This window comes from Drosophila montana, unplaced genomic scaffold (genome assembly GCF_035044405.1).
Source record: "Drosophila montana isolate Dmon_TW-CO22-7 unplaced genomic scaffold, ASM3504440v1 contig_1449_1, whole genome shotgun sequence".
NCBI lineage: Eukaryota > Metazoa > Arthropoda > Insecta > Diptera > Drosophilidae > Drosophila > Drosophila montana.
Genome location: NW_026996400.1, coordinates 23,462 through 43,119, shown reverse-complemented (window position 1 = coordinate 43,119; position 19,658 = coordinate 23,462). Strand labels below are relative to the sequence as shown.

The following is a 19,658-nucleotide window of genomic DNA, read 5'->3' as shown; positions in this document are numbered from 1 at the left end:
ACATTTAAAGTTGGCCAAATCCCGCAAAGGGTCAATTAAACGGAGCTCCTACTTCGGGGCCGTATTATTTGACTTTTGGAAGGAAATCTGTGCGGCGCTTATGTAAATTAAAGCAACTCGATCAGCTGTTTATTTAAAGAAACAGTACTTTTCCCACTCACATGTTACCGAAAACCGGTGGAACACCAATATGTACAACTTGAAAATGTGACATTTTTAAGCCCAGTGGAGAAAGGCTATAAGAAGTACATATATTAAACTCCCTTGAGTTCTTTTCGATAACACGATGAAAAACGATAAATTATTGAACCGAGAAATTCATTTAATTACTTTTAAATGCTTGCTGTGGAAACATGTCTATAATATTTTATAACTATGACAGAGTCGATCATTTGAAATCGATAACTACATAAAATATTGATATGTGTCTGTAGATAGCTACACATATAACTTCTCTTCAAAATTAAATTTGTTTGGATTTTTCATCAAGATGGCTTCTGCAGGTTTGATTTAAACTTAGACATAGTTGATACATTATAGTAATTTATAAAAGAATCGGTTGTGGAACAATAATTAAAAGCAAAATATTATTTACCTAAAGTTTCCTCGTGGCTTATTTTGACACGTAATGTACACTTCACATAAATGTGCGTATTTTGCATACATATATAAAATTCATATTCATATTCAAAATATATTAAAATACATTATATTTTATTGAATTTTGATACATATGATATGTCTTCTCCATAAACCATTATAAATCAACGATATTTGTGTTAAATTTAGAAAAAGTTTACATCATATAATACAATGCAAAAGGTCTATAAACCTCTATTTATTTTGTTTATCTTCAGGCAAGAAGGGGAAAAAGAATAAAGGCACTGTTATTTCTTTGCAATCATTTCTCTCCAATGGTGATGCACCGGTGGGAACTACACAAGTTTCAAAAAAGGTGCGAAATTTAGATGGCGATGAGAGTGATGATGGAAGCCACGCGTTACCTTTAGTTTATCAGCTACCCACCGCACCTAGAGCGAATAGGATATTTGATGATGATTCTATACCTCATAAGCCACCCTTTATTGCGTATATTAACAATTTACCATTTGATGCCAGTGAGGATGATATATACGATTTCTTTGGGCCCATTAATCTAGCTTCATTAAGGCTGCCTCGGGACGATGGTGAAACTGGTCGGTCTAGAGGATTTGGCTATGTAGAATTAGAAAATAGGGACGACTTAATAAACGTGCTTAGTTTACCGGATCCGTCAATTAAAGGGCGTCGCATTCGCATTGAATTGTCCAATGAAAATGATCAACAAAATCGCCAAAAAGGTAATCGCCGTTTTGAGGGCTTTGGAAATTCAAGTGAAAATCGGGATTCAGTAAATTGGAGACGAGATAGTCAAAATAATGGAAGTAGTTTCGGTGGATATTCTGGAACTTCGCAGTTCGATCGCAGTTTTAATCGCGAACGGAAATCTTTGACAGAAAGAGAAGAAAACAATGCTCCTGGTTCATGGCGAACCAATAGCAGGCAGCCATCTACTGACTTTTCGCCTCCGCGAAGGGACCGTGATCAAGCATCTGAGAAATATCGCATTAGAAACGATTCTAATGTAAGAGAGGATGCTGCAGCTTCTGAGGAAAGGCCAAAGTTAAATTTAAAACCTCGAACGCTACCATTACCGGAAATAGTAACTAAACCAGATAACGAACATGCTAACGAAATCGATACAAAAGTCAATGTTAAGCAAAGTGGTACACCTTTAAATGTATTTGGATCGGCCAAACCAGTAGATACCGCCACAAGAGAACTAGAGATCGAAGAACGTTTAGCAGAAACTCGACGACAGGAGAAAGTTCGTTGTGACGAAGAGGTTATTAATGAAAAACTGTCGGAAGTTCAACTTGACAAAAATGATAGTGACAATGCCAATGCAGGAACTATAAGCTGGCGCCGTACTCAGGAATTTTCTACAAATGATGATACAAAAGCTAGTCCAGGCCTACAGGGTAACAAACCATTATATAAATTCACAAATTACAGGTAGCACATAATTATTAACACTTATTTTCAGGTGAACGACGTCGCGAAGATCCAGATTATAATAGATTGAATAAAGCACGAGAACGAAATGATAGGTAAATATTTACATGCTAGCGTCAATTTTTAAATATCGTTTTTTTTATAAAGTGGGGTAGTATGGTAGTAAAATTGTCATAAACCCTAACAGTTTGTTTTTTGTTTTTATAATAAAATCGTTCGTTTATGAGGCAGAGTAGTTAACTTGTTTTTGGTCTGCGATTGTGGAGGTTAGCGCAGACATTTTTTGTATTTTCACAGTCGACAGGACTTAGAGCATCAAGAGCTTTGTACAGCTTAAGCATGGAAGCATTGTATCGTACTGCAAAGAAATAATGAATTTAGCCCAAATGACTAAGTACAAAATTGTTATTGTACACACTGTACGACTTCTTTGACTACGGGTTCCTTACTTTGTAGAAGAACCTGAATCTTAAGAGTTAAGCAATGATATCTTCGGCATGCCAGTAGCCTCAAGGTCTTGCAGGTGTGTGAAAATAGTGAAACTCGTTTGTCTACCTCTACCTCTCTTAAAAATCAAAAAGTTGCTCATACAAGAACTTAATATTCGACCGATCTTTCCGATGGCAGCTATATGATGTAGTGGTCCAATGTTGATAAGATTTTGCACACACCTGGGGAGCATATTGAAAGTAATAAATGCCGAGATTTCTTGATAAACAAAAAAGTGTTTCTATACAAGAACCTTTTTCTCGACCGATTGTTCCTATAGCAGCTATATGCTATAGTGGTCCGATCCAGCCGGTTCCGACATATGTACTGCCTGCAACAGAAATACGGACCGGATGAAGCTTCAAGACGGTATCTTTATAACTGAGAAACTTCTTTGCATAGAGACGGACAGACGGACATGGCCATATCAACTCGGATGTTGATGCTGATCTAGGATATATAAATTAAGCAATTCCTAAATGGGTTAAACCTGTAACGTGCAGTGTTGCCTAAATGAGTGATTATACGTAGTGTGGCGATGACCGACGTGATTTATTTTCAACAATAAACCAAAGTCTGAGAACATTATTTCTTATAACCAAAGCTAGCCCTATGGCCTAAAAGAGCTGACCCCGCGCCTCGAGCACGATGTCACAAGATGACTGCTTACGTCGCGGAGCTTGCCCGCAACATTGTCGCTTACTGAAGCTTGAGCTTCTGGTGTTGCTGCACAATATCCATAGACGTTCTTGATCTATTACCATGCTATGCGTGATCGGTTTGACAACTTCTATGTGAGCACTTGTATACAGAATTTCTTGCAATTTGCGCTAGCTAACTCAAACACGTGACCTGCCAATATAACCACACTTTTTCTTATAATAACACCACACTTTAATATAATAATTCTTCTGTGATTCTTAACCGATTTTGATGAAATTGTCAGCATAAGATTTTATTGTGCTATAGAATTTATATATCTCTATATATAAAACTGTTTGTCCTGACTGACTGACTGACTGACTGACTGATTGACTGATTGGTGATCAACGCACAGCCCAAACCGTAAGAGCTAGGAAACTGAAATTTTCACTGTAGTTACCTTATGTGATGTAGGTGCACGTTAAAACGGGGTTTCGGGAAATTCCACCCGCATGTGTGGAAAATTCGCGAAAAACGTTTGTATGTAACTTTGTTGTTTACCATCCGATCGGCTTCAAACTTATTTTCAAGGATCTTTGTTCAAATTCATTTGAGGGGTGTTTCAAACTTTTAAGAAAATCCATTCATCCTTGGTGGAAATGGAGGTCAAAGATTTGGTGGGTGACGTTTCGCGCTCAAATTCGTTTCCAAAGATCTATAAGAAAAATCATCTGAGACGTGTTTCGCACTTTTTGCAGAATCCAAACTTTTTCGTGTGTGTGAATGCGAAGATTTTTTGTGCGAAGTTTTAAGTTGTGTCCGATTTGCTTCTAACTTATTTTCAAAGAATATAATGAATACTTGTTTCAGCGATTTGGAAAATTCCACTCGCAACATTGGTAAAGTGGCGGAAAACGTTTGTATGAAAGTTGTTTGTTTATCGGCCGATAAGTTTCAAAATCATTTTCAAGGCTTTTTGACAACGTTGATTTTTAACATACGTTCCGCGGGCAAGGCCGGGTTATACCCGCTAGTATTATATATACCCAGGAAGATAATAGCATTAATACTGTAGCCTAAGTTAACATTATTTTAATTATTTGTTTTTGGGGGCTGGCGATAGCTATAAAATTGAAGATACTTGATTTGTATATACTATTCTGAAAGACACATGTCAAATTTAGAGATCCTAGCTCTTAAAACCTAATTTCGATACCGAAATCGCGCACTAGGAGGACTTACGTTCAAAACTTCAAGTCTCTAGCTCTTATAGGTTCTGAGATCGACACGTTCGTACATACGGATGGTCCGGCTATTGATGCTGATCAAGAATATATATACTATATGGGGTCAGAAATGCTTCCTTCAATGTACCCGTTTTACTATTTTCAATTCCTGGAATAAGAATCGAGTATTCCGTATTTAAAACATAGTCCAGTGGTATCAGAACTAACGAAAATCGAAACAAAATCACTAATATAAGTATGTTTTTCAATTTTGGGCTTGGCTTAAGGCATTATGGGATTGAGTCGAAATATTTGGAAGGATTTTCGTTAGAATCTTTGATTTGAAATATTTCCGAAAACAACCGACTTTTTTTATCACAAAATTTAATTATACTCCTTCACAGGGTGAAAAGAGTATATTGTTTTTTTGTGCAATGTCATTCTCGTATTAAATTTTTCCTCCCTTTTTAATTCCAGATATTAAAAAAATTTAAAATATATACTCATAGTCATACATGCATAGGTATCGCTTCAGATAACTTTTTTTAGATAATATGGTTACGCCTATTTTGGGCGTGGAAAATCTATATTTCCGCACAAAACTTACGGCGAAATTTGGAATAATTTACTACTACTACTACGATAAAAATAATAGGAATAAATAGGAATTCTCAATGACGTTATAAATTTTTCAGTTAGCTGCATTCAACTGAAATGCTCTTGTTTTGAATGGGGAACTAGGCTACTGGTTTATTTCAGAATACTGATATTGATTTAAAGACAATATTTTTTCTCGATCAAATCTCACCCAAATATTATTTTAAAAATATTTTATGTATTATTTAGAGTAACGCATGATCATGAGATTACTTTAAAATTTTCTTTGAAAAATTTCAATATTTTTTACAAATTAACTTATTCGTTTATACACTACTCATTTTCCGTCGCGAATTTTTCCGCGTGCAATTAAGTCAATCGCGTTTTCCCCGCCCCACCCATTTGTATTGGTCATGACATTTGTATGGAAGAAAAAATCTCCGACCCCGTAGAGTAAATATATTTTAGATCAGCATCAACAGCCGAGTTGATATGGCCATGTTCATATGTCTCTTTCTATGCGAACTAGTCTCTCAGTTGTGAAACTATCGTCTTGAAACTCTGCATAAGTCCGCCTTTCTGCTGTAAGCAGTACATATGTCGAAACCGGTCGGGTCGGTCCACTATATCATATAGGCAAAGAAAATATAAACACTAAGATGAGTAACGCCATACAACACAATGCTACTATGCAGCTTGCTTTTTTGAAATTTGAGAACGAAAATAAAATCAGTATAACTGCGCTCTCACAGCCGAAAGAGCGAAAAGCTAAAAATAGAATGTAAATTGCGCTTCGGCTCTATGAGAGCCGTGCAAGCAATTATGTTTGTATGTGTGTTAGTATACATACATAACAGCATATTTGAATGTGTTGTTATTCACAGCTCTTGATGTTCTGGCATTCATATGTGAATACAAATTTGCAATAGTTCATGCATGATCAGCGCTAGAAAACAAAATGTATTTCTTCACCAGCCAAATCCAAGGCAGTGAATAACAACAAATATACCTATACATATTTTGATATAGTTATGCATGCTTCATTCACACATACAAACTTAGGTGCTGGCACGCCATTGGCTGAACAAGAACTTCTCTCCAGCATACACTGTCCAAAAACAAAAGTGAAATAAATCTATGTGTGATATTTTCTTAACATAGTAATTGCACCAGTTGCGCCTAGTAATAAAATTATTTTATTCTTAGTTTTTCCTGCAAAATTTATAGTTAGTATCTAGGGTAATGTATCATATGAATAAAGCATGCATTTCATACATAGGTAAAGCAGAAGTACTTTGCGTCGATCGTAGGCTTAAAACGTTTCGCTCAATGTACTTCGAGAACAAAACGACGCAAAGCACCATCGACCAGCTTTGCTGAAGGCAGGCTGACTCGGGTCAGCATCATCAAACCGCGACTTCGGCATTCGTTCGTCTGGCTTTTGGAGAACGAATAGGCAGTCGTCAGGCATGTTGTGCGAAAACTCAAACGCCAGATGAAACGCCAGGCATGAAATTTTTCGTCGCATGCAAATGTATGGGCGTTACTCATCTTAGTGTTTATATTGTCTTTGTTATAGGTACCATAGAAACAATCGAGCGAAAGTAGGTTCTTGTATTGAACACTTTTTTGTTTTACTGTGCTCCGTACATATATGAAAGATCTGTTCACCACTAGACCACTAAATTAGATAGTTGCCGTAGGAACTTTTAAAGGTCTCCTAGGCGAAAGTTGTGTTTTTCTGTGCACTTCACGTTTCGTGTCAAAAACTTAAGACTTAAACATGCGTTACGTGGCTGCAGACCTGTTGGCTGTCCTCGGTGGACCAGAGAGCCCCGCCAATGTCGATCTAGAGAAGATCCTCAGCTCGGTGGGCGTGATTAAGGAGCTCAAGGGCAAGAGCATTGACGATCTGATCAAGGAGGGTCGCGAGATACTTTATGGGGTCGGATATGTCTTCTATACGTTACACATTTCACGACAAAAAAAAAAGAGTTGAAACGTTTATTTCTATGAAATAAAAGTCTGCAGTATTTACGCTTTAAAATACGTACATATATATATAAAAAAAAAACGTTCCGTCAAAAATTAGGTTCTTATATGGCAAACTATTCTGTTGTAGAAGATATTTCATCGAACTCAGCATTTACGGGCTTCACTCTTCTCACATATCTGCCAAAGGGAATTGTCTACAAAGATACGAAATCTTCGGCGTGTCGAAGATGTCCTTCATTTCTCGGTTGTTAAAGCTAGCTGCAGGTGAAGATAATTTTGCCTCTACTACTTCTAAGTAAGCTGCCTTAACTGGGTCGATAGTGCGAGTGTTATGCTTGGGGTTGATATCGATAACAAATTGTTTTTCGTTGTCACTGGCAACTGGAAATGGTCCCTTGTAAGGTCTTAGAGCGGAATACTTTTGCAAGAATACTTTGGTAGTGGCGTGGTGTGATGTATTTACAGGCCTCAGCTGGGACATGGTTGAACGCTTGATGAATTCACTTCGCAAGGTTGCAGTAGACGGACGTTGTGATCTTCTTTACCTGTTGCTCGTAGGCCAAGTAGTACAATAGGAAAGCTATCGATCCAGTTGAAGGCAGTGTGGTATTTGATGGTGGTCTTCAGCGTCTTGTGCATTCTTTCTATCATGCCGTTGGTTTGCTGGTGGTTTGCCGTTCGCAGATACTTGAATCCCGTTAACTCAAGCAATTAAGACTTAAACTGTCTGCCTTAATCGATAGTCATGAAATAAGGCATGTTGTAGTAAGCGATCTAACCATGCAATAGAACTTTAGCTGCCGTCTCTGCATTTATGTCTGCTGTTGAGACTGCAATCGACCAGCATGAGCATGCACGCCAGATAGTACCTGTAATTGTTGGGCAGAAGCAAAGGGCCAATTTTATCAATGTTGATATATTTGAATTTTTTAGGCAGGTTGAACTTTTAAAGCGCTGCTTTGTTGTTGACATTGGATTGTATGTTTCTTTTCATGTCTCTCCAGACGAGACGTTCGGTTATGAATTTCACTGTAGTGCGCTTACCTGCGTGTTATACGTTTAAATCTAACTGGAAACTTGCATAAGGTAGCTGTGCATGATGGATTCGTTTTGATGAAATGTCGTAGTACTACAACTCCCTTAAGTCGTCAAGCTGGATTTGTTTTATTTGCAGTAAATGTAAATTCTCAATGAGCTGTTTCAATTCAACGTCTTCTCGTTGACTTAATGCTTGATTCTTAAAAGCTGTTTGATCATCGTAATAGGTTGCTTCAACTCTGTACAGTGTTTCTGCGACGAAGTTGTATATTCACTGATCAATCGTGGTGTGGTTTTGCCTGGGTTCTGCTGTAATTACTTGTATCCGGCCCAGTGTAATGCCGGTGTTCGTGATATGCCAGAAAAATTTGGCTGACGAAAGATGCATGTTAAGGCGTTTATGCGTAGTTCATGTTGCCGTAATCTGCCAAAAAAATCGTTAATATGCTGCTCCTTTTCATTTTGTGATGCGATGAAGAATGTAGACTATTACGTTGTTCGTATCACAATATATTTGGTCCATGAATATTTGAAATGGATAGCTTGCGATACATAGCCCAAAAGTCATATTAAATTCGTATGGGTCAAATGGTACAACGATTTCGGCTTCGCTGCTTTCGAAGCAATTGGTATCGGATGATTTGCTCGTTCCAAATCAATTGTCGTGAAGATAGAGTTGTCATTGACTTTGTAAAAGAAATCATGAATATACGGCAATAGATACCTGTCTAGCTTTATGATATGGTTCAGTGAACTGTTGGCGCCGCATGGCCGCCATTTGTTTTGGCTGCTGCCTGTACTGCAAATGCCCTGCTTAAGCATGTAGTCAAATTCTCGCTTAGCAATTGCTTATTATGCAGGGTAATTGTCGCTGCTTACTGGAGAAACAGCAGTCCGTAAGGAGTTTTATGCGAACGTCGACCAACAAAGATTTTTGATAATGATTTTGTAGCCAATCCTATGGTTAACAAAAAAGTTGCATGCAACAGTTCCGCTACATTTCTATAGTTGCGGTGGAATTTCCAAAATCGCTAAAAACACGTATTCATTTCAAAAATCCTTGGTCCTTCATTTTGCGAAACAGCAGCATCCAATATATTCTTATGAATCTTTGCAGATAAGCAAACTCATTTTTAGAGAGTTTTAGAAATTTCAATTGAGGCGTGTTTCACACTTTTCACTTAAGAAACTTCGCATATTCAACCTTTGACCGGCATTTATCATCAAAGGGTAGATTTTGCGGAAAGTTTGAAACACGCCTCAATTACATTTTCCAAATGTGTCTGAAAATGAGTTTGAGGCGGATTATATGATTAACAAACAAATTTTCATACAATTTCATAAAAACCCCGTCTTAGCGTTCACCTCCAATAAATAAGGTTACGCTAGTGAAAATTTCAGCTTCCTAGCTCTTATGGTTTGGATTGTGCGTTGATTACCAATCAGGCAGTCTTGACAAACAGTTTTCTACCACGTATAGAGATTCATTCATCAAGTCACCGAACCCTTTTATCGTTATGACCATTGTTCGCTGATGCTATAAGAAAATGTATGTGATCAGAAAATTACATTGTCAGTCATTGCTAATCTTGGCGATGCAGTTTTCCAGAAAGAATCGAACATTCATCCGCGCACCTGATTACCCGGTAACCCTGACATTGTCTTCCATCTGGTCAGAGAGCGTGGTTTCTAAAGTTATTGCCAGACAATCTTTGGCAACTTAATTGAAGCCCCTGGTGTTCTTCTGCGTTACTGATCGCTGGGCACTCAATGGATCTCTTGCCCATTTAGGTTCACTTCCGCTCAGTTTTTGTGACCGGTTCCGTTTTCCCTGCGCCGGAAAAACGGCGCCTGATTGCCTGAACCGCTAATTACCACTGGTTTGATTGCACTCGACTGAGCGCTTGGTGTTGGTCTATTAGTTGGTGATGGGTTGGGTGTACTAGACAGAGTACTCTCCATAGACACCGACACTGCTACCAAAGACAATATAAACACTAAGATGAGTAACGCCATACAACAAAATGCTGCTATGCAGCTTGCTTTTTTAAAAATGGAGAACGAGAACAAAATCAGTATCATTTCGCTCAAACAGCCGAAAGAGCGAAAAGCTAAAAATAGAATGTATTCTCAGCTTCGGCTCTATGAGGGCCGCGCAAGCAATTATGTTTGTATGTGTGTGAATATACGTACATAAAAGCATATTTGAATGTGTTGCTACTCACAGCTCTGACTTTAGCTGGAAAAGAAATACATTTTGTTAGTTTTCTAGCGCTGATCATGCACCTACCCCACATTTGTATTCACATACGAAACATGGCTCCGTAGAAAATCTGTTTTTTAAAAATAGGGTAATTAAATAGGGTAAATTAAATACGTCGGTAGCTAGTTCGACCGGCAAAGAAAAAAAAATTTAAACAAAAAAAAAATTGATTTAATGAATCTTTAGAAACAAAAATTTTGCACTTTTATTTTAATTTTTTTTATTTCTTTAAAATAATAATAATTTAATTAATAAGTTAATTTAAAGAAATTATATAAATATTTGCATCGACTTTAAAAACCTCAGTACAGAACATGCATTCATATGTGAATACAAATTAGGGATAGGTCATGCATGATCAGCGCTAGAAATCTAACAAAATTTATTTCTTTGCCAGCCAAAGCCAGATCAGTGAATAACAACACATATATACATATTTTGATGTAGCCATGCATGCATAATTCACACATACAAACATAGGTGCTTGCACGCCCTTGACTGAGACAAGAACTTCTCTCGAGCATACACTGTCCAAAAACAAAAGTGAAATCAAACTATGTGTGCTATTTTCTTAACATAGTTATTGCACAAGATGCCATTTGTAAAAGAAAATTATTTTATTCAATTATCCTGTAAAATGTATCGTTAGTATCTAAGGTAATGGTTCATTACAATAAAGCATGCATTTCATGGATAATCCAAAATTACTATTGGTCGATCGTAAGTTTAAAACTTTTTCGCTCAATGTACTTCGAAAACGAAGCGACGCAAAGCACCATCGACCAGCTTTGCTGAAGGCAGGCTGGCGACTAACTTCGTTGCTCGTAGCAGCATCAGCAAGCCGCGACAATTCGTTCGTCTGAACGAACAGCCGTCGGCAGGCATGACGTGCGAAGCCCAGGATAGAAACTTTGCGTCGCATTCAAATGTATGGGCGTTACTCATTTTAGTGTTTATATTGTCTTTGCTGCTGGCGTCTTTTGGTTGGAGCCCAGTCGCAAGTCCTCGTCCGTGTGCGAAAAGTTTGGAGTATTTAGGCTGCAGAGCTTTAATTTTATATTATACATTTTTCATTTAATCGATTGGGCGGTGGGTCCAAGAGTGTTGGGGCTCTGAGGCCGACCAAGGCGTCGCCCCACACCCATGCCAGGGAACTTGTTCCACTCCATATTGCTCGGACTCGGGAAGCCTCCGTAAAAAGGCAGCTGAATTCGCCCCTAAGCTGAGGACCGAAAGCCAGTGGGCACGGGTTGTATATTGCACGCCTAGTGTGAAGGGCGGCAGTGTACGTTTGCATGTGTTACCACGTGAAGGAACTCACGGCGGGGGCGCTGGTGTCCACCTTCTAGCGGATTTCACCTAATAGTCGACCTGGTATCACACAGGTCAAGGAATACCAATCAACAAAAGCAATTGGTGATTTTGCCTTGTGACATACGCATATCTCCGCAGAGCATTATTTGGTTTATAAAATTGTCGATATGCGATGTCGGAAAACCCATCACGCCATTCCCACGCTTCAGCCCGACCACTGGCTCCGGTCACTATTGGACAGTAAAAGAATCAGGCTACTACAACGAACCCCGAGTGGCGGAATTGTAAAAGGACCACGACAGAAAAGTCCGGCTCAGCAAGGAGAACCGGATACAATGAACCGACTCCTCAGATCTGCGAGAGGGACCACCCCAAGAGACAATGTTATGCTCCAAGGCCATAGCACTCCCAACACCAAATAGGAGCACCATGAGTTGAGACACCAAAATCAAATTGAAACTCCAATTAGAAACAGACAACAATTTAAAGGCGCTGTAACCTATAAGAGCTAGACAATTTTGAACGTTCCACCGCCTATTGCCTGCCCAGAACGAGTTTGTTCCCTATAATAGATAACTTGCCCCGATTTCAAAGCAATCGATGAGTCGATTTCGAAATTATTTTTCCCCAATTCAATCCACAATTCTACTACTTTTTTGCAAATATACGAATAGTATATAGCACAATAAAATGCACAGAAACTTCCTTTAAGGAAAATCAGGTACAACCCGAAAATTACTTCAAGTTATTTCTAACCTGTTCACGAGTTTTTATCTTGGATAAAAATCGTAGAGTGTAGATTTAGACAGAACATTCCATACCCTTGCGGTATCTACATAAATATTTTTTGCTCTATCTTGTGGCAGTTTTATATGCTGCACGACTAAGTTTCGTCGGCTTGGTTAAAGAGATCTCTGAAGTTTTTGATCATTAAGTTGCAGTAAGCAGCATAGTTAATTTACAGGATATGATGCTTTGTAAGCTGTTTCTGGGATAGTTTGTCATAATATTATGTCGATCCTCTACCACTAGATGTGGTGAGCTCAGCTTTGTAGAGAAAATCTTAAATTTTCCCAATAGTCAAACGCTTTACGATATGCGATGCCATTTTTTTGAGCATATATCGTAAGAGTAAGAGCTAAAAACACCAAACTTCAGTTGTAATAAAATTGTCTGTTTTATAAAAACTTGCCAAATGCCAATTACGGCAAGTCAATCCAGCATACCTTGTTGGCTGTGTGATAATGTCGTGCATTCTAAATGTGCGGGTTACACTGGTCTTGTGGGGGATGCTGTTGTCAAACGAAATGGTTTGCACTATAGTTGCGACTCGTGTAGGGAGATTGATGGTGAAATGCGGGCGTTTATGCGTCAGACCAGGAGTGGCTTTAGGGGTCTGATTGTTGGTTTTCGTAAACTTAACGATCAGCTCACAGCCCTGGACACCCAATTTAATAGCCTTAAACTGTTAGATGAGTCTCCGGGGCCTAAAAAGCCCACTCCTTGTGATCTGCCGTTGCCTAATACCCTTCAGCCTCCGACTGCTATGCAGCAGCCTACTACACCGATTACACAGCAGCTCATCTCGTTTGTTACTCCGGTAGCTGTGAGGTCTGCTGTGGACACTGATTCTGTCCCGAAAAGTGTGACATCGGCACGAGAAAAACCAGTCGAATTATCCGTGTCGTCCGCTGTCGTGGGTGTTCCGAAAGGGCGACAGCAACAATTAAATTTACAACGGCCGCTAGAAGGCTCGTCGTCCGGACTACCGGCTGTTTTAGGTACCATAGTTAATAGTGTTCCCACTGTCCTACCTGTGGCACCTAAACCTCTAGTCGGTGTTCCACCGAAGAGACTTATTTTTGTTTCTAGGCTTGCCCCTCACTTTTCATCAGATGATGTAAAAGCCTTTATACAGGCAAAAATTCAAGCCCCAGGTATACTGGTGGAGAAATTTAAGTTCGCTTATGAAAGGGATATTGCGTCCTTTAAAATAAGTGTTCCGCCAGAAATATTTACTGATATTTGTTGTAAAGAATTCTGGCCGGAGCACTTAATAGTAAAAGAATATAAGGCCAAAAAGAAAAATCGGACTCCGATTTCATTACCACCTATTTCTAATGGCGCATCAACTTTAGTTGCTGCGTCAAAAAACTAATTCCATCTTTCGAGCTTGCCTACCAGAATGTTAGAGGTCTTAAATCTAAACTCGCTAAACTGTATTTAGACTCTCTTGCTTTTAATTTTCAAATTATCGCTTTTACTGAGACCTGGCTGAAGCCGGACATCTCAGACTCTTCAATTTTTACCTCCAAATACACCCCTTACAGATGCGATCGAGCTTCCCGTATCGGAGGAGGAGTACTCATAGCTGTCGAGTCTGCTCTTTCGTCGGAACGCATTGATCTTCCCATCTCAGAGATTGAGTTGGTGGCTGTACGAGTTGTATTTGGTACTCTTTCTATCTTTATTACATGTTCATATTTACCTCCTCTATCTAATTTGTCTACCTATCAAACCCATCTTAATGCTATTAAATCTATCTCCTCCCTACTTTCTGATAGAGACCTTTTAGTAGTTCTTGGTGACTTTAATCTTCCCGTTGTCGAGTGGTCATCGCCATCAGACTCAAACTTTCTGTTGCCGTCATCGTCAAACGAATTTATTGATGGTCTACATGAAATGTCCTTACGGCAGGTTAATTGTGTGCGCAATTCAAGAAACAGATCTCTTGATCTAATTTTCGTGTTGGATTCGTTCAACAGTGTTGTGCACAGGATCAATCCGCTTACACTTCCTGAAGACCTTTTTCATCCAACTCTGGAAATGGTCATTGATTTATCAGCCCGAGTCCCTATCAAGGAATCGGAATTAGCTGAACGTATGCGTTGTTTCAGAAAGGCTGATTTTCATAAGCTTAATGATCTTATTCTGCAAGTCGACTGGTCCCAACTGTACAATTGTGCAGACATTGATGTTGCCTTGAAACTTTTTTATGACACCTTGTACTCGATTTTTGATGTCTGCGTTCCTCTTGATTACCCAGCGAGGCCTGATAGGCCTCCCTGGTTCTCAAAGGAACTGATGAGGTTAAAAAACGTGAAGTCGAGGTGTTATAAAAAGTTTAAGAAATCGGGAAATCACTCTGATTTCTCCCGCTATGCAGTTGCCCGATCAAATTTTTCCACCCAAAATTCCATTTGCTATAAGAATTACCTTCGGCGTTGTCGCCTTCAATTTTCACATAATCCTAAGCAATTTTTTAACTTTGTCAATTCTAAACGAAAGACATCTACTTTGCCTTCTTCGGTTAAGTTTGCAGATGAGAGCGCGAACACTGATCCAGGCATAGCCGATCTGTTCGCAAACTTTTTTCAAACTACCTACTCCTCCTCTAGGTATAATAAAAATCAGCCTTATCCTTATCAGTTACAGAGGTCAAACTGCATCTTTAATCCCATTATTACCGAAAGTTCGCTTCTTAGCGACCTTAACACTATCAAGCCGGTTTACTCACCGGGCCCTGATGGTGTTCCTGCTTGCGTGCTTAGATACTGCGCTGCAGCATTATGTAAACCTGTTTTAAAACTTTTTGAATTGTCCGTAAACACTTCATCTTTTCCGACCATCTGGAAGGAATCATATATTATCCCTCTCCATAAGAAAGGGAGTAAGTCCGATGTCGAAAACTATAGAGGTATTTCCAAATTATCCGCTATACCTAAAGCTTTTGAGAGAATTATAACATCTCAACTGCAGCATTTATGTAGTTCTATTATTTCACCTTCCCAGCATGGGTTCGTGAAGCGCAGATCTACAACCACTAACCTTCTTGAGTTTACTTCGTTTGTAATTGATGGGTTTAAGAAAAGAAAGCAGACTGACGTCATCTATACTGATTTCAGTAAGGCTTTCGACTCTGTCAACCATTCCTTGCTGCTTCATAAATTAAGCCTTCTCGGCTTCCCAGTCAATCTTTTGAACTGGATTTCAGAGTATTTGCGTGACAGAACCCAAAAGGTTCTTTTCAGAAATTCATTCTCTAAACGTATTCTGGTGACTTCCGGTGTTCCTCAAGGTAGTCATCTTGGCCCGCTACTCTTTACTCTTTTCATCAATGACCTTCCCTCGATACTGTCTCACTCTCGAGTATTAATGTATGCTGATGATGTAAAATTATGCCTTGCATATAAGGATATGGCATCATGTTATCTCTTACAAGCGGACATTGATGCGTTTCAGGCTTGGTGTCTAGCCAACCTGTTAAGCTTAAACTGCTCTAAATGTAAGGTAATGACCTTCTATAGAAGCCCTCCTCAATTGGTTTCTTACAACCTTGACAGCATACCGCTTGAGCGTGTTAATAGTACTTCTAATGAAGTTAATGATCTAGGTGTCATCCTTGATCATAAACTTAAATTCGACACTCATGTTAATACCGTGGTCAATAAGGCCAGAATAGTTATGGGTTTCATCAAGCGATGGTCGAAGGAGTTTGACGATCCGTACACGACAAAAACACTTTATATATCTTTGGTACGACCTATTCTTGAGTATGCCTCATGTATCTGGTCACCACAATATGCTACCCATCAGGACAGAATTGAATCCGTTCAGAAACAATTCTTGTTGTTTGCCCTTAGTGGTTTAAATTGGGATCCTCGTGTGCGGTTACCGTCATACTCCAGTAGACTTCTGTTGATTAACCTTCCTTCTTTAATTAATCGTAGAACCATGCTGGGTGTAATATTTATTCATAAATTAATTACTGGTGAAATCGACTCTTCTGTGTTGACTAGCCAATTAAATTTCTCTATCCCTACTAGACTAACACGTAATTTTGTACCTTTATCGCTTCAATTTTGCTCAACTAATTATGCCTTGCATGAACCGTTCAGGGTTCTCTGTGATGACTATAACAAGCATTACAGAGTATTCTGCTCGGAAGCTTCTCTTCCTCGTATAAAGTCTTCTATTCTAAACTATTTAGCAAGTAGATAGTCCTATCTTTATTTGTAATTGTATTTGTACACATACTCGTAGTTTGTATCGACTTTTTCTTTAATATTTTTTTTTCATATTTACTTTGCATTTCGTGTCGTACGTTACACGACTGCGCCCCTCGGTCGGTTGGGCGGGAGGTGGGATGCAGTACGTTGCATCGGGATTCGCGTTAAAAAAAAAAAAAAAAAAAAAATATGTATATTAAAGACATTATATTTGAGTATAGTAGGATTTAGGCATGTATATTACCACAGCTCAGAGTTGGTACAGTATATCTTACAGTCAGTTATAGTTGACTCATCTACAATCAGAGCATTGTCAAAAATCCAGATCCGCTAAGATGCAATTTTAGTAAAATGTTATCTTTTAACATAAAGAAAACAAGTCGCTATACGACGCACACTTATTTAGAATGTACATCTATTGAGGGGATACTATTATTGAACAGAAAAAAGTAAATGTGCGTGACCACTGTCACAGTGTCAAATAATCATCGTAGGAATTATCATAACATTCACAACATTATATAAATGACTTATAAACAATAATAAAAAATATTTATTTTCAGATTTGAGAATGCAAGAGAAAAAACTCAAAGCCACGAAGGAAAAATTAGGGAGGATAATAAATATAAGCGAGATCCTCGAAATGATCGTCTTCAGCCTAAGAATGCACCTCTGCAGGGTGACCCAGTAAGTACCAAAAACACAATAATTTTGAAATACACATATTAACAATCTGATTAATATTTTGTGAATCAAATTTTCAAATTAGGAATACAATAGATAACAGTTAAAATAGATCTGTTGCCAAATAACATTTTTTTGTTCCTGAACCCATTTAAAATGGGTTAAATGGGTATGCTGTATTTGTATGTAACAGTCATAAAGTATATATATATTCTTGACCATCATCAAATTCGAGTCAATTTAGCCATGCCCGCCTGACTGTCCGTCCAACCGTATGTCTGAACGCAAGGATCTAAGAACCTATTAGAGCTAGAGACTTGCATAGTATGTTTTTAATGTAGGTCCTCCTAGTGTCCGCACAGTACTAGTTTGTTTCTGGTAATCGATAACTTGCCCCGTTTCCAAGCAATCTATACAAATCGATATGAAAATCCTGTTTTTAAGCAAATCCTGTAAGTTATAAGAGCTAGAGTCACCAAACTTGACATGTAGCTTCTTCAATAGTATACAAACATATATCATTCATTGTAAAGATATCTTTTCTTTCTTTCTTTAAAAATATAGATTATATTACATATGTAGAATATATATTATATTGTATGATATAATATATATGTATATTTTGCGTTACTTAATATATTATGTTGTGCTATATTTTTATTTTGTATTATTTATTTTCAGATTTTGCAGTCTTCCAACAAATATTCTGGACTTGACGATGAATCATCCGAATAAAATCTATTTCTTTCTTTGTAATAAATGATTAAATGGAAAAAATTAACAAACACATTTTACAAGTAAAAATAAAATCATCATTTTTGAAACAAATCAAAAAATAAATAGAACCAAAATTGGGTACTAGTATTTGCTGATTCTTATGAAGCTTTCGAACTGGTAGTTGGTCAAATAATTGATAATGCTTCAGAAATCAGAAATTTTTCAAACATTCTTTTTGGCTTTTTAAATGTTGACAAGATTAATAATAATACTAATACTAATACTAAACATATCTATGCATATCAGCTTTGTGTCAGTGATAAAATAATAATCCAATTATAAAAAACATGCAAACGAGAGTTTCACAAAAGCGGCGGAAATGCGGCCAAGACGGTCTATTGTCCATTGAAACGCGTCAAGCAATCTGTTTGCAGATCAGCCCGTAATATTTTTTTGCGGGGATCCCGACGCGAACGTGCTGCATTCCACCTTCCGCCCAACCGATTGTGGTGCTTACACATTTATCGTATGAAACGAATGCGCAAAGCACGATAAAACCAAGAGCTTAACTTTTTGAAGACCTTTATTGTATATATTAGGTACATTTACGGTTACTTACTCACTTTTAGCGCAGGGACTTACTCAAACGGCAATACTCGATGGCGTACCTCCGAAATTTACTCCGCGTTTCATTTTCAGTAGGGCTAGCTAGGAGTGCATCTAAGATTTACTTTCAGTGCAAGGTTATACGACAGACACAGTTCGGGTGACTTCTCGCGTCAAACTATACGAGGAGTTTGGAGAGAGCTAAAAAGTCGCTTCATAAGTGCCAGCATCAAAGACAAGGCGAGCATACCGACTACCGGTACAATAAAGTGCAATGCAAAAGCCCATACATTAAAAAGAACAAAGAGGGTCGTACACAGGGGTGCTTCCGCGGTCACAACTGGGTAGAAAATATATATGTAGAGCCAACACCAACTTTCACCGGCAAGAAGGCTAACAGGGATACAGCTAGGGGGTATAAGCCGCGCCTACGCACAAGCCAGTAATTATTAAAGTACTTTAAAAAGATCAAACAGATAGGCAAGCTGATCAGAGGCATCAGAGAGTTAATCATTTAGCTAAAGAGGGAAGATTATCATTATGAGCACACAGCAGTCAAAGAACGCGAAGAATTTTAAGCGGAGTTTCCCTGCTTCCGTTTTTTTAAGGGAAGGTAGCAGGGAGGGCTTTAATATTGAACTTGAATACCATTATCCCCGTCGAAAATCATTTTGACGTGAAATTAATAATTATATGTTTGCCATGTATAATTGGGACGGGGGAAGTATTTGGAAGAGAACATTCGGTGATGTACTCCGAGAACATATCAGCAAGACTTGTTAAGTCGACATCGATTATGTTATAATATTTTCCAAGAATGAGTCGGAACATTTAAAAAGACTAGAACGCCAACATGAGAGTCTCCAAAGAAAATTCACACTTATTCAAAACGTGTCGAACAGGTTTTATAGTGTAGGAGCGGCACTAAAACTAGCCCTGGCAAAGTAAAAGCGATTAAGGAGTTTGTTCAACTTTCAAACCTTTTCGCAGTAAGATACTTTCTAGGACTTGCTAGTTCTTACA

The 19,658-nt window shown here is 38.3% G+C and overlaps 2 protein-coding genes across 3 annotated transcripts; both read left to right on the top strand.

Moving 5' to 3' along the window:
• The first annotated feature begins 347 nt into the window (after window positions 1-347).
• Window positions 348-18,163, top strand: eIF4B (eukaryotic translation initiation factor 4B). 2 transcript variants are annotated; one of them, XM_064684868.1, is made up of 5 exons: window positions 348-503; window positions 858-2,021; window positions 2,087-2,150; window positions 17,192-17,315; window positions 17,994-18,163. In XM_064684868.1, the coding sequence occupies exons 1-5, from the start codon at window positions 491-493 to the stop codon at window positions 18,045-18,047; spliced, it is 1,419 nt and encodes a 472-aa protein (XP_064540938.1). In that variant the 5' UTR covers window positions 348-490; the 3' UTR covers window positions 18,048-18,163. The 2 variants fall into 2 exon arrangements, with proteins under 2 accessions (XP_064540938.1, XP_064540929.1); XM_064684859.1 differs by lacking the exon at window positions 348-503 and adding an exon at window positions 614-647.
• Window positions 6,697-7,023, top strand: LOC135430270 (large ribosomal subunit protein P2-like). The gene has a single exon (XM_064684879.1). The coding sequence runs from the start codon at window positions 6,793-6,795 to the stop codon at window positions 7,006-7,008; it is 216 nt and encodes a 71-aa protein (XP_064540949.1). The 5' UTR covers window positions 6,697-6,792; the 3' UTR covers window positions 7,009-7,023.
• Window positions 18,164-19,658: the final 1,495 nt, after the last annotated feature.

Coding starts and splice junctions, on each gene's coding strand:
- eIF4B (XM_064684859.1), top strand. Junction 2,022..2,086: donor AGCTAGTCCAGGCCTACAGG/GTAACAAACCAT, acceptor ACTTATTTTCAG/GTGAACGACGTCGCGAAGAT. Junction 17,316..17,993: donor CACCTCTGCAGGGTGACCCA/GTAAGTACCAAA, acceptor ATTTATTTTCAG/ATTTTGCAGTCTTCCAACAA.
- LOC135430270 (XM_064684879.1), top strand. CDS start 6,793: ATGCGTTACGTGGCTGCAGACCTGTTGGCTGTCCTCGGTGGACCAGAG.